At 41.5% G+C, this 15479-nt stretch overlaps 2 protein-coding genes across 2 annotated transcripts in view; both read left to right on the top strand.

Moving 5' to 3' along the window:
• The window catches only part of LOC108671787 (casein kinase I-like), a gene marked incomplete in the record, with an annotated part of 14815 nt that extends 8062 nt beyond the window's left edge, over nucleotides 1-6753 (top strand). Inside the window, 5 exon segments of the mRNA XM_018159364.2 lie at nucleotides 3030-3194; nucleotides 3439-3667; nucleotides 4763-4909; nucleotides 4912-4979; nucleotides 5413-6753. Of these exon segments, the coding sequence (XP_018014853.1) occupies nucleotides 3030-3194; nucleotides 3439-3667; nucleotides 4763-4909; nucleotides 4912-4979; nucleotides 5413-5640 (837 nt within the window).
• On the top strand, nucleotides 5424-14010 carry LOC125178699. Its single transcript, XM_047883079.1, has 2 exons — nucleotides 5424-5544; nucleotides 12024-14010. Exon 2 carries the CDS (start codon nucleotides 12078-12080, stop codon nucleotides 13173-13175), a length of 1098 nt encoding a protein of 365 aa, XP_047739035.1. The 5' UTR covers nucleotides 5424-5544; nucleotides 12024-12077; the 3' UTR covers nucleotides 13176-14010.
• Nucleotides 14011-15479: the final 1469 nt, after the last annotated feature.

Genomic DNA, 15479 nt, shown 5'->3' with positions numbered 1-15479 from the left:
AGTTTGACGTTGTGGTCAAAAGCGTCACCAAGCTTTTTGAATTCATCAATGATCTTGAGATGAAGTTGCTTGTTTGTAATATTCAATATCATGGTTGTTAGTCCAATTACGCCAATGCAGTCCAAAAGATGAAGAAGTCTACAACCTTCTTTGATACAAAATTTATAGACTACACCGGGCTCATGGAGAAATCCTTTCTTGCAGTGGTCGTTGCTGCATATAGTCTGGAGTTTGATATTATCACGGGTTTCATTGAGCCTTTTTAATTCGTCAATAATCTTGTGACGATTATTGACGTATTGTTTGTATGTTCGATTTATGAAAAAATTAGCTTCTATTATTGAATACTTGTTGACATTTCTGAATTATTCTGTGATGTGAAATAAATTTTATCTGCATAAAAACATTTACGTTGGGCATGGAAATATGCTGATATTATGTCAGTTATGCTTATTATTTCATCACAATCGTGGTCCGGCAATTCGTGAACGCGAATAAAAAATTTAGTTTCTTTTGTAACACGTCAGTTTCCCTACCCCCAGCTTGTTTGAGGTTATAAATACGGTGTATGTGCATCTAAACTCGAACAACGCTTATAAGTATCCATCCCTCAGGGGGGACTTCTGACGCGTGTCTGTACTCGTCAGAAGTCCTATGGGATTTCGCGTTCCTAGGGGGATTGTTCCTGAGCGCCCCACCGCTGAGCTCGATGTGTCTGACTGCAGATCTCAGTTGTGGGGTTAAGTTATTATNCGGCTTCATCCTACAAGTACAACTGTGTGTGATGTAGTACGGCTTCATCACACAAGTACAACTGTATGTGATGCAGTACGGCTTCATCCCACAAGTACAACTGTATGTGATGTAGTACGGCTTCATCCGAAAAATACAATCGTATGTGATATAGTACGGCTTTGATTATTATTGATTAGCAACAAGATTTTTCAGACGATGAAGGAGTAATCTTGCTTACACATGCAGAGACTTCGAGTCAGACGCTAGACTGCATTTAGGAAGACCCGATCAAACTATCCTCCTTGTTTAAACTATCACTTTGTAATAACTATCGCAATATCCCCACACTACACCTTGTATGGTTTTATCATTTCCCCACAGACAGGCAGAATGATCGCGGCCTTCAAGGTATATATAGTGAGTGGCAGGCTTCAGCTTCACGCATGCTCCCTCCCTACACTCAGAAAAATGAATGGTTTACTTGTACAAATATCAACACTTTCTTGCCCACAACATGAGCCTTTAGTAGAAGTTGCACTGATACTCGCTTTGCCTGGCCAAACTGGGTCAATCAATTTCATACGCGGGTACAAAGTGCATCGTTACTTGAATAATTTTTCGCTTATTTCTCTGAGTGCACGACCAGGACATCTTGTCATTTGTCTTCGCAACTGCTTATTGTTCAGGATAAATTAACGTGTAATTCTAATGTTTGCCCGCACACGTGTCTTTACAGCTATCGTTCTTTATTTGATATGTTCTGTTCGAACGGAATTTCTCGCATAGGTTGGGTTTTCGTTATTTCAAGGACTGCGAGTTTCCGAGTTATAACTCCTTCGATTGTTACATATGTGAATATAGTTCGATAAGTTGCATTTTTAAATTTCGACGCTGGTACGGAGATGGTGGGGGTAGAGATGACCAGGGTTGTGATGCGAATGATGGCAATTAGACATCTCTGATGCGCCTGTAGTTTGCTCCTTCAATATTCAATTGTTGGTGGCTGATGGTTCATCGATTGTATAGCTATGACTGATACTGCTTGACGTATCTCAGATACCGCAATGGTTTGTTGCCTTAGCTGGCAACTATCGGCGATGCCTCGGTGGCTAACGATCAGGTATCTTTGATACCGTGGATGTAACTTTTCAACTTTGCTCGATGATACTCGGAATAGCTTGCAATCTCAGCATCAAGCTGCCGTTCGAACACCTTGCGTCCTAGAATGCAACATTATTTGCAATATCTTTTGTATGATGAAGTTAGTATCTACGTTATTACTGGTCTATTAATATGACTTAAAAATCAAGAGCAGCTATGATAATATCGTCTCACTGTGCCATAGACACGTTAATAAATGCAACGGTAAATATATCTTGCGTTTTGTCTCCAAGTGTGTACACGATTTACATGTAAACAACATCCTCTTACATGTAAAAAAGTTGTTTACAAATGGAACAACTTGTTGTTCCATTTGAATCTAGCTACTATATTGACTGCTTTTCAATCCAAGCTTTGAATGTTGCTCTTTTGATTGATTTTATACGTAGCTTATTGCTTTCACACTACACAGCGTGGCAAATTATTCATGGCTTCTGGGCTATGTATACATACGTACTACCTATCCTGCTTTAATTAAATCCCACGTTCATTATTGTTGATTTTTATCAGAGCGCCAGCCATGATTGGGTTATCAGCTACTTTCGCCCGGATATATAGATCATTATCGACGCTAAGCACGTGCTGGTGTGAATAATAAGTGCATGTGCGTTTCGTAGAGGCGTTTCAGCATTCAGAGATCGATCTCGACCCCTTTGAGAGCCGGAGTTTTATTTCAGGTTTATCCAGTCTTTGAATCGTCGGGTATTTCATGCTCTCCAGCTGCAAACTTTTCGCTACCACTAGTTGTTTTCCTCTCCATTTAGGCTTCACCCGTGCTCTCGCCGAATTAAGAGGTGCAGATTGTTTTCCTCCTCATTAATATCTGTTATCATTGTATTAAGAGGCGCTGTTTATTTTCGTCCCCATTAATACCTGTGATGTGTGCCGTGTGAGGCTTAGGGTCTCTTGTGTCACGAATTACATATTTTGCATAACAGATAATACTTTGAGGCCTCTAGTCACAATGTGTCATCAGTTACCCTACATGTCACAATGCTATGTCAGTTACCCTACATGTCACAATGCTACGTCAGTTACCCTACATGTCACAATGCTACGTCAGTTACCCTACATGTCTCAATGCTACGTCAGTTCCCCTAAATGCTACGTCTAAAGGAACGTTTTTATTGCAGATGATGGCAGGCGGCGTAGGCATCCCTGCCATCAAGTGGTGTGGCAGCGAGGGCGACTACAACGTCATGGTGATGGAGTTGCTGGGGCCTTCGCTGGAGGACCTCTTCAACTTCTGCACCAGGAAGTTCTCCCTCAAAACTGTTCTGCTGCTCGCAGATCAGCTGGTCAGTCCCCATACTTGAAAATTAGTTCTATCCCGCTTAACCTATGCTTTTTGTTTTTTTGAATTATTGGTCAAAATTCCTGTCTCTGTAATTGTACGTTCGATTTCTTCAATGAAGAATTGTTGCTGCACCCCTCATTTTTGCCTCATGATTTTTGAATGCTTGTTCTGATTTTTTGTTCTTGGATTGTGTTCCTAATATTCATTAATGAATACTAGTGTCTGAGCCTCTCGTTTGTGTGCAGATCACACGGATAGAATACATCCACAGCAAGAACTTCATCCACAGGGATATTAAGCCTGATAACTTCCTCATGGGTCTGGGCAAGAAGGGCAACCTCGTCTACATCATTGACTTTGGCCTGGCCAAGAAATACCGAGACCCTCGTACCCACCAACACATTCCCTACCGGGAGAATAAGAACCTCACTGGCACTGCACGTTACGCCTCCGTTAATACGCACCTTGGCATAGGTAAGAACTACGGGCATATGTCAGAACTGCTGGGCTTAGGTCAGAACTACGGGGCATGGGTCAACTACGGGGCATGGGTCAGAACTACTGGGCATAGGTCAGAACTAGTCTCTTATACACATCTAGATGTGTATAAGAGACAGATGCTGACGTATCTCAAATACCGGGATGGTTTGTGGGCTTAGCTGATAACAATCGGCGATGCCGCGGTGGCTAACGATCAGAGGCTATACTTTCAAAACTCGCTAAGTGAACGTAAGTTCTTACGCTCTATTTTCTTGTCTATGATTGGTGGATTTTGCTCGAAAGGCCGTCAATGATTGGCTGATGAACTTACGATCTTTTAACTTTTTTTGAAAGTATAGGCCCAGTTATCTCTGATACCGTGGATATAAGTTCTCAACTTTGCTTGATGATACTCAAATAGCTTGCAATCTCAGCATCAAACTGCCGTTCGAACACCTCACGTCCTAGAATGCAACATTATTCGCAATATCTTTTGTATGATGAAGTTAGTATCTATGTTACTTTACTTGTCTACTAATATGACATAAAAATAAAGAGCAACCATGCTAATATCGTCACACTATGCCAAAAACATGATNTCACGACTCCTGGGCATAGGTCACGACTCCTGGGCATAGGTCACGACTCCTGGGCATAGGTCACGACTTCTGGGCATAGGTCACGACTCCTGGGCATAGGTTACGACTCTGGGGCATAGGTCATGACTCCGGGGCATAGGTCATTACAGTTAACAATGTTTGTTGTCGTTCTTTTCCCAGCATAACATTGATGTTTCAATGCTAACTGAGAAAATAACTTGTATGGTTTCCTGTTATGCTATTACATTGATGTTTTAGCTCAGAAAATGACGTAGTCACTTGTTACTTAAAATCTTGTTGTTATTACAGAACAGAACTTAAACGCAGAAAATGGTCTTAAATTTGGGTATTGAATTTGTTGCTTTAATACAGAACATAGTTCTGTAACGTTCAACGTTCAGTATTGTACATAGGTGTTGTTCTCATTACAGAACATCGTTCTATAGCGTTCAACATTCAGTACTGTACATATGTCTTGTTTTCATTACAGAACAGAGCAGACGGGATGACCTGGAGAGCCTGGGCTACATTCTGATGTACTTCAACCGCGGGTCGCTGCCCTGGCAGGGCCTCAAGGCCGCCACCAAGCGGCAGAAATACGANTCTGTGCAAAGGCTTCCCTGGTGTGTGGGGAGGGTTGGGATCTGTGCAAGGGCTTTCCCGGTGCGTGGGGAGGGTTGGGATCTGTGCAAGGGCTTTCGTGGTGCGTGGGGAGGGTTGGGATCTGTGCAATGACTTCATTTTCTGTGGGGTCATGCGAATTCTGCTGCCTACTGAAAATTTCCTATGTTAGAATTTAGAAATAGAGCGTCTCATATGAATTAGATTTGTTTTAGGGCTATAAGGGCTTATTGACTCATGGTAATGTGTCCTGTGCACTGCCCGTAAGTGTCCTCACTTGGTAAGTGTCCCGTGTACCACCTGTAAGTGTCCCCGCATGGTAAGTGTACAGTGTACCACAAGTAAGTGTCCCCGCATGGTAAATTTCCCGTGTACCGCCAGTAAGTGTCCCCACATGGCAAGTGTCCCGTGTACCGCCCGTAAGTTTCCCCACAGGATAAGTTTCCCGTGTACCGCCAGTAAGTGTCCCCACATGGCAAGTGTCCCGTGTACCGCCCGTAAGTGTCCCCACGTGGCAAGTGTCCCGTGTACCGCCCTCTGCGCTTCGAAGAGAAGCCCGACTACAGTCACCTGCGGCAGCTGTTCCGACAACTGTTCCATCGCCAGGGCTTCACTTACGACTATGTCTTTGACTGGAATTTGCTCAAATTTGTGAGTGATCATCCCAGTAAACAGCAGCAACACCAGCACCAGCAGCAACCACAACCACAGCAACCACACCAACAACTCGCTATGATTAGAAGTTGAGACCGTTTTTAATAGTTGAGCTTTGCTGCGGCCGCTATCGTCTACTTCATGTCCTATGTAACTATAACTTTTTCAACAAAAGCTGCACTCCACATGCTAAATTTACTAAACAGCTTAAACTTTACTGATTTTCCCGTTCTGCTTATGAAAAAATCCAAGAACGGGTACTGTTTTCAAATGAATGTTGGCTTGATGTCCGCAACTTGTGTTGGTTTAGGCTTTTAAGCTGAGGTCGTCGAATCAAACATGTTGGAAATGGGTGGTTTGGTCGAACCTCATACCATGCTAAGGTTAGGTTCCTATTGAATCAAACATGTTTGAAACAAACGGTTGGGTCGAGCGTCATGCCATGCTGAGGTTAGGTTTAGTTCAGGTAAAACATGTTTGAAACAAATGGTTTGGTCGAGCGTCTTACCATGCTGAGGTTAGGTTTATTTCAGGTCAAACCTGAACTCGTTTTTAAGTGTCACCCACAGGCTTCGGCTGCACGTATCGCATCGCAGAACTGATTTAGTTAATGAGGATTAAATGCCCGAGAGCCACATTTCCAAAACTCGCTTAAGTATTGACGGGTTTAGCTTAAAAAGCCGCCAGAGATGGACTGACTGAGGTATGAACTCGTAAATAATTTAAATGGAACGGCCTGGGGAACTATTAAGCTCTGAATAATTTATATCATCTTACGGTGATATGACCACTGTGGAATTTCGCTTGTATTCTTGTAAATTTCTGATTCATCACAGGATTATGATCCTAATCTGCAGCCTGGGATCATTATTTAGAGTTTCTGATAGTTTAGTGTTGGAGGATCTTTGAACACGAAGGTTAACGCATCTGCTGTGATGATGTCTTCATCACTTTGTATTAACTGCGAAGTAGAAATTTAGCAAATATTAATTGAAATTGAACTCTTGTGTCAAGATTTAACTCCACTGACACTCAAGATTCAGGAATTTTTTTGTAATGACGAGAGTTATCAAACGAAACAAGTTAACCTCAGTAAAGTAGTTAATTAGATAACAACGAAAATCAAATGAAGAATTCAAGCTTAACGTCATAACTTCAGATGTATGGTGCATGCCTCATCACTTCAGATGTCTGGATTGTATGGTGCATGCCTCATCACTTCAGATGTATGGATTGTATGGTGCATGCCTCATCACTTCAGATGTATGGATTGTATGGTGCATGCCTATTTTCATCATTCATAAGTAGGAACGCTGCTTGCGCTCATACCATTCACGCCACTTCTGGTCACCATTATATCATCACAAACACCACTCATTATTTCATAATTAATGACGTCTTTAAAAGGTCATGATGTCTTTGATAGGGCTTTCTGTTGAAGAGTGTTCGCTGGATCGCTTCTCCCTTCACCATTCCATTTATCAAATGATTTTGATTTTTCTGTGTTTATTAATTGAAGAGAAATTCATGTGCGCCAAGTTTAGAAAAAAAATGTGTAGTATAGTTTTTATCTCATGCTTGCTATTGAACGCAATATGGTGAACAAATTTATTTATACTCGCCATGCATGCGAGACATGAAAGTAACACACTCAGCAAAAGTGTGGGTCACTAGTTGGACAATTTAACTCGTTCATTTTTGTTTGTGAGTGCACTAATAGACACACAAGTGTTCTCATAAATCAATTTCACAAACTCTCACTAGCTCTCACCTACTTCATTTGTTTGTTCGTCGATTGGTCATTGTCGTTCAGTGTTTTTCTTCGTCTACATTTCTGTTTCATGTGAATCACGTTATGTGCTTCTTTCTTACATATTCAATAAGCAATGTTTCATACCCACAATACTCCCAAAAATTTTTGCTAGGTTAATTTTCATTGACTGATAAGCTCGAACATTTATGTTGAACAATTTGTTTATTATTTAATGATAGGTGGCGTCTTGAGAGCGTTTAACGCGTGAGTGTTCGTTTGTCTTTATTCAACTCGTATTTGGTTTAAGAGTTCTCTTACTGATGATATTTTTAGGTACTATTTTGTTAACTCTTCTAGTGATGGCATGCCGTGTTGGCTTGAATATCGCTTTAATGGAATAGACACCAGTAGGGTTTCTTGACTGCGCAACTTGCTAACTGTTAGGCTTGCAACTACTATTCTTGTTCTCTGACATTCTTTAGATTTTTTGTGGCATGTTTTATGCGCCAGAGTAGCCAATAGAAGGACAATGTTGCTGCACTGACGGAAAGTGCACTGTGAGTGCCACTGCACTGGTGGGAAGTGCACTGCGAGTGCCACTGCACTGATGGGAAGTGCACTGCGAGTGCAACTGCACTGGTGGGAAGTGCACTGCGAGTGCCACTGCACTACGAGTGCCACTGCACTGGTGGGGAATGCACTGCGAGTGCCACAGCACTTCACTCGTCTCAAGGAATAACCTTAGACGTCTTTTGTTTTGTGACATTTTAATTTGATTAAGCGTTTTTATTGTGTAACATTCGATTGGATGGGGACGGAAGTGATAGATGGGTCATAAGTCTTCTCTCTGCCACCTGCTGTCTCGCTATTACTGCGGGAATACAGCGAAAGAATATTGTTAAATTAATATCCCTTAATGAAAGGATATTGTGTTGCTGCTTTTGCGTGCCAATCTTACGTGGCTTCTTGCATATGCGTTGCCTTGCGTCTCACTCATCCTGCTGCGGACGGGCTTGAAATACTCGAGTCTTGGTTATTATGTTTTAGACAACGCGATTGATGGCTAGTTTTCTCTACAGTTTTCTTCTTCCTGACTTTATTTCTTTTAATTGATATTAGTTTCATATTGTTGTGGTTCTTGGTGCTTCTCTGCGGTGTCGCAATGGCTTTCTTTTAGTCTTCACGAACGACGAGGTTTCAGATGCCGAGGACATCTTATGAAACAGAAATATTTCGTCTGCACAACTGCGGGCGTATTCTGTCTGCATCATCGCGAGCGTATTTCATCTGCATTACCGCGGACATATTTAGTCTGCATCATTCAGTCGTATTACGTATCATTGCAGACGTATTCCGTATCATTGCAAACGTATTTCGTCTGCATCATCGCGGCCGTATTTCGTCAGCCTATTGTCAGTCTCGGCTCGTGCGCTTTCGCATCTCCAATTGTACATAAATCTTTTTATTTGTCGCTTTACTGGCGCTGGCTNCTCGTGCGCTGTCGCATCTCCAATTGTACATGAATCTTTTGATTTGTCGCTTTACTGGCGCTGGCTGTCACAGGTTGAGCTTTTTTTCTGTCCAATTGCTATAATTAAAGTAACGCTTCAATAGGCGCCAGGATATGGTCTCTGGTTTTTCCAAATTAATTCATTCCGGGTTCCGGCTTTCTTAGTGACCATGTTAATGTGCGAGAGTTGCTGTCGCTGTTCCTTCCATTGTAGCATCACATTTTCCTGTTAACATGACCGCAGTATATACTATTTCTCCGGTATATCTTTGCTTGGCATGAACCCTGATTGGTTTAGAGGAAATGATAAGAAGCGTTTGTTTCGAAGGCTCAGAAATGGGGAATACATCGTGATGATGAATCTTTTTTTTAGATACCTGGTTGCCATCTGATCGACTGGAATAATTTTGTGCTGAGGTGAAAATAGTTTTTTCTCTATCTATTAAATTGGTATTGCAACACTCATGACACTTCCCTGTGTTGCAACACAAGCCTTGCAACACTCATGACACTTCCCTGTGTTGCAACACAAGCCTTACAACACTCATGACACTAGATTCTATCTTAATAAACTTCTATTTTGCCGAGCCTCTGTCTGATTGTTGATTGTGTAGAGCTAATGTTCATGCTTGCTGACCAAGAACATCTAAACGGTAAGATAAATCCCAGAAATTTCGCCAAATCTGATCCTGCAGCGAAATCCTTTGTCCTATTTCTTGAAGGATTCTTTTACTTACGATTGTTTTTTTTTGTGTTGCCGGTTTAAAAGATATGCAGTGGCGCCAGTGCTGAAGGCTAAGCAACCTCTCCTCCCTCCCTTGCTAGACTCCAGTCAAATGACGTTGAAACGACGTCTAATCAACGTTATTTCAACATTATTTCAACGTTATTTCAACATTATTGTCCGACATAGACTCTAAGTGAGACTAAGCAAACACGCGTTTTTGTATCGTACTCTCCTCTCTGTAAAGTAACGAGTGATCTTTTGTACCATCTCTTCTGTATCTATACTTCACGCCTAGACTTAAGAGGACATTTCTAATGTTGTAATATTATTTGGTACAATAAAACTCACGCAAACTTACGTGACTTGTCATTGCCCTGGACATGGAGAGCTTGTTTCGCCCCCAGCACGCGCTGCCACTAGTTAGTGATGGGTGTTAGGGTGTTAGTGGTCGCCAGTGATGAGTGTTAGTGGTCGTTAGTGATCGTTAGTGATGGGTGTTAGGGTGTTAGTGGTCGTTAGTGAAGGGTCTTAGGGTGTTAGTGGTCGTTAGTGAAGGGTCTTAGGGTGTTAGTGGTCGTTAGTGATGGGTGTTAGGNTGAAAGCAGGTTGCCAGCGTGCTGGTTACCTGCTCAGGCTGGCGCCTGAAACCATAGAATACAGAAGCCTATTCGTACAGGTTTTCACTGTGAACACTTACATTATTATCCTATGTTCATTCTTGTGGCAGGTTGGAGCAGGTTGCCCGCGCGGGCAAACCTGCTTTCACTGTATGCGTACCCATCCTGCCAGGCATATGCCTGTCACGGTCCAGTCCAATATTCTTTAATGCATTCCTATGGAAGCATTCACACCAGCCGTGCAAGGCACCTGTCATGCCCTTGGTGTGGATGCTCTTATGAAAATCATGAAAGATTATATTTATAATTATTGGGCTGAATCGTGACTGGCATATGCCTGGCAGTATGGAGAGAACCCGCCATTTAATTCTCAGATACCGAGACTAGAATGAAAAGTTTTGTTTTGACGGTGAACTGCCATGATGAGCTTGCTTGAACATTTTCGCATCGCATGTGGGATTTTGGGTTATGTGTAGTTTCTGTTGGGTTGCTCATGCCAATAAAGATATTTACAGGTTTTAATGAGGCGTTATTTTGCATTGAAAGATGTAGTATTGGTCTGACGAGTGCAAAAGTCCTGTAGGATCATAGGTTTATATTAATAAATTATCTCTTCCCCTTATTCAAACTTTTTCGAGTTAGTAATACGTGTGCTGATTTCGTATCTTGATAAAATATTTTTGGCAAATATTGGCCAACTGCATATTTTCATATTCAATATGAAAATATTTACCAATTAAAGTGCAATCGCGTTGTATCAATGAAAGCGATATTTTGATTTCATCTTGGTTTCCACTGTAGAAATGCAATTCATGCTAATCCAAGTCTCAAAATTCCGGATATGCTTAGGTCACTACGCTTTGCATATGTCAAAAGTTGGCTTGGTTTTTCGAATCATGTAGACGATGCTGTAGAATCATGATAGCCTTTCGAGAAATGTTTTCGGCTCTCTTCAAGTTTAGATTGAGCGAATTTGGTTATTAATCCCTCCTCTATACAAAATACTATTGTTTTCATCACCACTTTATCAGATGCTGGATTGAATTAATATTCAGAGCTCATGCAGGTAAGTAACACATTTTAAGTCAGCTTCTGATGACCAACAATCGTACTTCAATGCGCGTGTGACGGATGATGTTTTTTATATTAACTAATTACGTCGTCATTATTAATGTTTTTTATATTAACTAATTACGTCGTCATTATTAATTTGCCTGTTAACGAGAGTTACCGTCATTACGTCGTCAATATTAAAATGCCTGTTAACGAGAGTTACCGTCATTACGTCGTCAATATTAAAATGCCTGTTAACGAGAGTTGCCGTTATTACGTCGTCAATTTTAAAATGCCTGTTAACGAGAGTTACCGTTATTACGGCGTCAATATTTAAATGCCTGTTAACGAGAGTTACCCTTATTACGTCGTCAATATTAAAATGCCTGTTAACGAAAGTTACCGTTATTACGTCGTCAATATTAAAATGCCTGTTAACGAGAGTCACCGTTATTACGTCGTCAATATTAAAATGTCTGTTAACGAAAGTTACCGTTATTACGTCGTCAATATTAAAATGCCTGTTAACGAGAGTTACCGTTATTACGTCGTCAATATTAAAATGCCTGTTAACGAGAGTTACCGTTATTACGTCGTCAATATTAAAATGCCTGTTAACGAAAGTTATCGTCATTACGTCGTCAACATATCAATGTCTGTTAACCTGTTAACGAGAGTTACCGTTATTACGTCGTCAATATTTAAATGCCGGTTGACGAAACTTATACCGTTATTACGTCGTCAATATTAAAATGCCTTTTAACGAAAGTTACCGTTATTAGACAAAGAGTAATGATTTTCTTGCACACACCCAAGGATGCCAGGGCGTATCTAGACTCGAAGGCCCAGACCGACTTCCCTCTCGCGTGTATGGGTGGGAGGCCGCGGTGCGACTGCCGTCTGATCCAGCAGCCAGAGAACCTGCACCTCGTACCTTATCCATCTGGTCAACCTGCCAACACTGATCAAGTTTACGACAACGTACAAAATGCATTTAATCTCAATGCACCTAATGTTCCTTTTGAAATGTTTCTTTCTAACCATCGGTTATATGTGAACTGTATTCGCACAATATGGTTGCAACAACCGTATGCTGTTCGAAGTGATCCAAGTAACCCAGCCAACTTCCCTGCGTCGATTGACATGAGCCAATTCGACCGAGCGCTCCCCGAGGCTGTCCTGCAAGCAGAGTGTATAGATGATATTAACCAACGGAAAACCTTTATCGAAATCCAATTGCGATCCCTGGTATCGGCCGCGTCTGGATACTTGAACGTTATGGTCACTAATTTCGCCTCGACGGCAAATATTAACGAGCTCTGTTCCAAAATCAACGTATTTTACTCGAGTGTGATTAAGGCTCACAAGCGTCTCCTGCGCACTGGTCCTCTGCAAACCAGTACCGCTACGCCCTCAGCATCTGCACAGCGCCGCAATCCGCAGTCAAAGCGAAAACGTTCCCGGAAGATGAAAGCTGACTCCAAACCGGGACAAGAATCTAGGTTAACTGACACGTCCCAAGTTCCTCCGCAGGATTCGAACATCGATGCCTCTGGCACTCGAGGTCTTGCATCTGGTAACGCCGCGGACTCAATTAACAATCTCACTCAGCTATTTGAATCTCGGTTTACCCTATTTGGTCCGACGGGCCTGACACCTGTTTCTAATTCTATAAACATTTCGTCTCTAGATTTTAACAGAACTTTACGTTTCTCTTCAACGACTACGCATTATCTTCCTAATATGGTGCCGATATTTAACGGCCCTTATGGGTTGAACGTTCCATTCCCAGCTAACTTGGGAGGGGCACTTTCTCACATGCCGACATTCAATTCAACGATGCCTCAATCATCGGGCAATCCAGTCTCTGGGTCACCATTTACATTCACCTTTCCTTCATCAACAGCAATGCGTGCTCCCTGGATACCATCCACTCCCGAGGAGGATAGGGATGAATATCCACAATGATCTGCATTTTGCGATTATATTCTTGGATCCTTTCCCCACTTTTTGTTGTAAAATATTACGAAGAACTTAGTTCAGTTTGCGTACCTTCGGTTTGTGTCTAAGCAAACATTGGTATTAGATTCACCGTCTTTCATCCGCTCGTCTCGCAATATTTATCTACTAATCAACAGTCTAATTTGGCTGTTGTTTTAATTCTCGACGAGTGTGTGACTTGTACCAACTCTCACGTCTATGTTGGCGACTTATCGACGATGGTCATCGCTGCTCCGTCATATCTTCATTTCATGCATTGCGTGCCTCGAGCTGCTCAACGCCAAGACTAAATCTTCGCTTCGAAGGTTTTAATCGTGCTGAAGTCTGAATAATTAATTGACTGCCCTTCTTTCGAAGGGTCATCGAAAACTGTTGCTAACTGACGAAGCCTTATATGCGAACGGCTCCTCTTTTCTCCACGTGGGATAATTTATATTTGTTGATATTTTCTTCGGAAATTTGTACGTTGAATTTTAATGCTTAAAATGTGAGTTCATGTGAAATTAAACAGTTTTTGAGCGTTACTGATATCTCCGAGTGTTTCATACGCTGAATTGTGTGTGTGAATCTACCAATAAAAAGCCTTCTGAAAACTGTTCTTCTGATGGTCGGAAAGAGGCTCAATTTATTGGTTACGATTTTATTGCATGTCAAGCATACCCACGTGAGCATTTAAAAGCGCTCTGCAAACAGATGCTTCGTGCTTCTAATTCTTTTATTCTATTGACGGAAGGTTACGACAATGTGTAATTCTTAGCTGATTTCAGTTTTGTTTCTAATTAATTTAATAATCAATATATTTAGTCATTGTTTTATAACCCATATCACTTTATTCTGCGTCGGAAATTTTTATATTGTGCAGACAATGCATTTGTGCAATTGCACCTTTTCCCTAGTTACTACTCGTGCATGCATCATACATACGCATTCTCGAAAACAATGACAAACGTGCGTTAAAATAAAAATTTGCTAGAGTTGGTGTCGTATCACAGAAGTGCAGACGCAAAAAAAAAAATGCACGTGGCATAATGTTGTCCAAATTGTGACTCACTTTTTGCACGAAGCACTGATACGCTAAACTGGGTCAGTATGACGCACTGATGGGCAAAAAAAAGCATCAATATTTTAACAAAGTCTCACTGATTTCTTTCAGTGTACGCTCCGCTAATACTGTTAATTGTCTCGCTCATCAGCCCGAAAAACTCACTCACTCTTAGTTGTCCACGCTGGCGTTTTGATGACCGCGTTGAAAAATATGCAAGAGTTCACATTTAAACATCTTATTACGAAATGTAATAAGATGTGCAATGATGTTCCACCGCCCCCATACATAACTCTGTCAGAAAATCATTTGTGGCTTTTCAAGCTAAACCAACCTATATATCACCGACGAGAAAAAGATTAGAGTGTCACTCGCCTGCGCTTGAAATTAGATGAGTACTTGATTCAATTTATTTTAATTTGATAAATTTAATTAATTAGCCAAGGTATGATATACGGTTCTATCGATCAACGATCTGAACCGAGATAAATTCGATGCCAGATCAAAATAAACAATGATAGATCGAAGTAAGCGATCTTTGTTCGGCATAAACGATGCTAGATAGGAATGCATGCTTCTACATCGAAATCGATCTTATGTCGAAATGAACGATACTAAGTCAAAATAAGCTCTAGAAATGACAGCTGCTATCTTGCAGTAGATCTGCTGGGGCCATACTTTCAAAACTCGCTAAGTGAACGTAAGTACTTACGCTCTATTTTCTTGTCTATGATTGGTGGATTTGGCTTGAAAGGATTAGGGCTATTAAGGCTTATTGACACTGTGCCAGGGCTTATTGGAACTGTTTTAGGGCTATTAAGGCATATTGACACTGGGTCAGGGCTTATTGGGAACGTGTTATGGCTGGTTGGTACTGTGGTAAGGCTTGTTGGGAGTGTTAGGGATCAGTGAGTGAGGTGCGTTGGGTCTGAATCGCTACCGCACGTTCACTCTATCGCCTGCGACGATTTGTTTTTTTCCCCGTTTTTCTGTACACTCATACCGGCCGTAAGTGTCTCCTCATGGTAAGTGTCCCGTGTACCGTCCGTAAGTGTCCTCTCACGGTAAGGATCCCGTAACCAACGGTAAGTGTCCCGTCAAGTGTACCAACTCGAGACGGCTACTTAGCCTAAGGCTGAGTCCACTATCATCTTTCAGCTTCATTTTCTGATGTATAATCGCGTCTGAGTCGAAAAATGTTTTGCGANTTATTATTCTTTTATATATTA

The sequence above is a fragment of the Hyalella azteca genome, unplaced genomic scaffold (genome assembly GCF_000764305.2).
Source record: "Hyalella azteca isolate HAZT.00-mixed unplaced genomic scaffold, Hazt_2.0.2 contig11952, whole genome shotgun sequence".
Lineage (NCBI taxonomy): Eukaryota > Metazoa > Arthropoda > Malacostraca > Amphipoda > Hyalellidae > Hyalella > Hyalella azteca.
The sequence above is the reverse complement of the archived record's forward strand: the minus strand, read 5'-3'. Positions and strand labels throughout refer to the sequence as shown.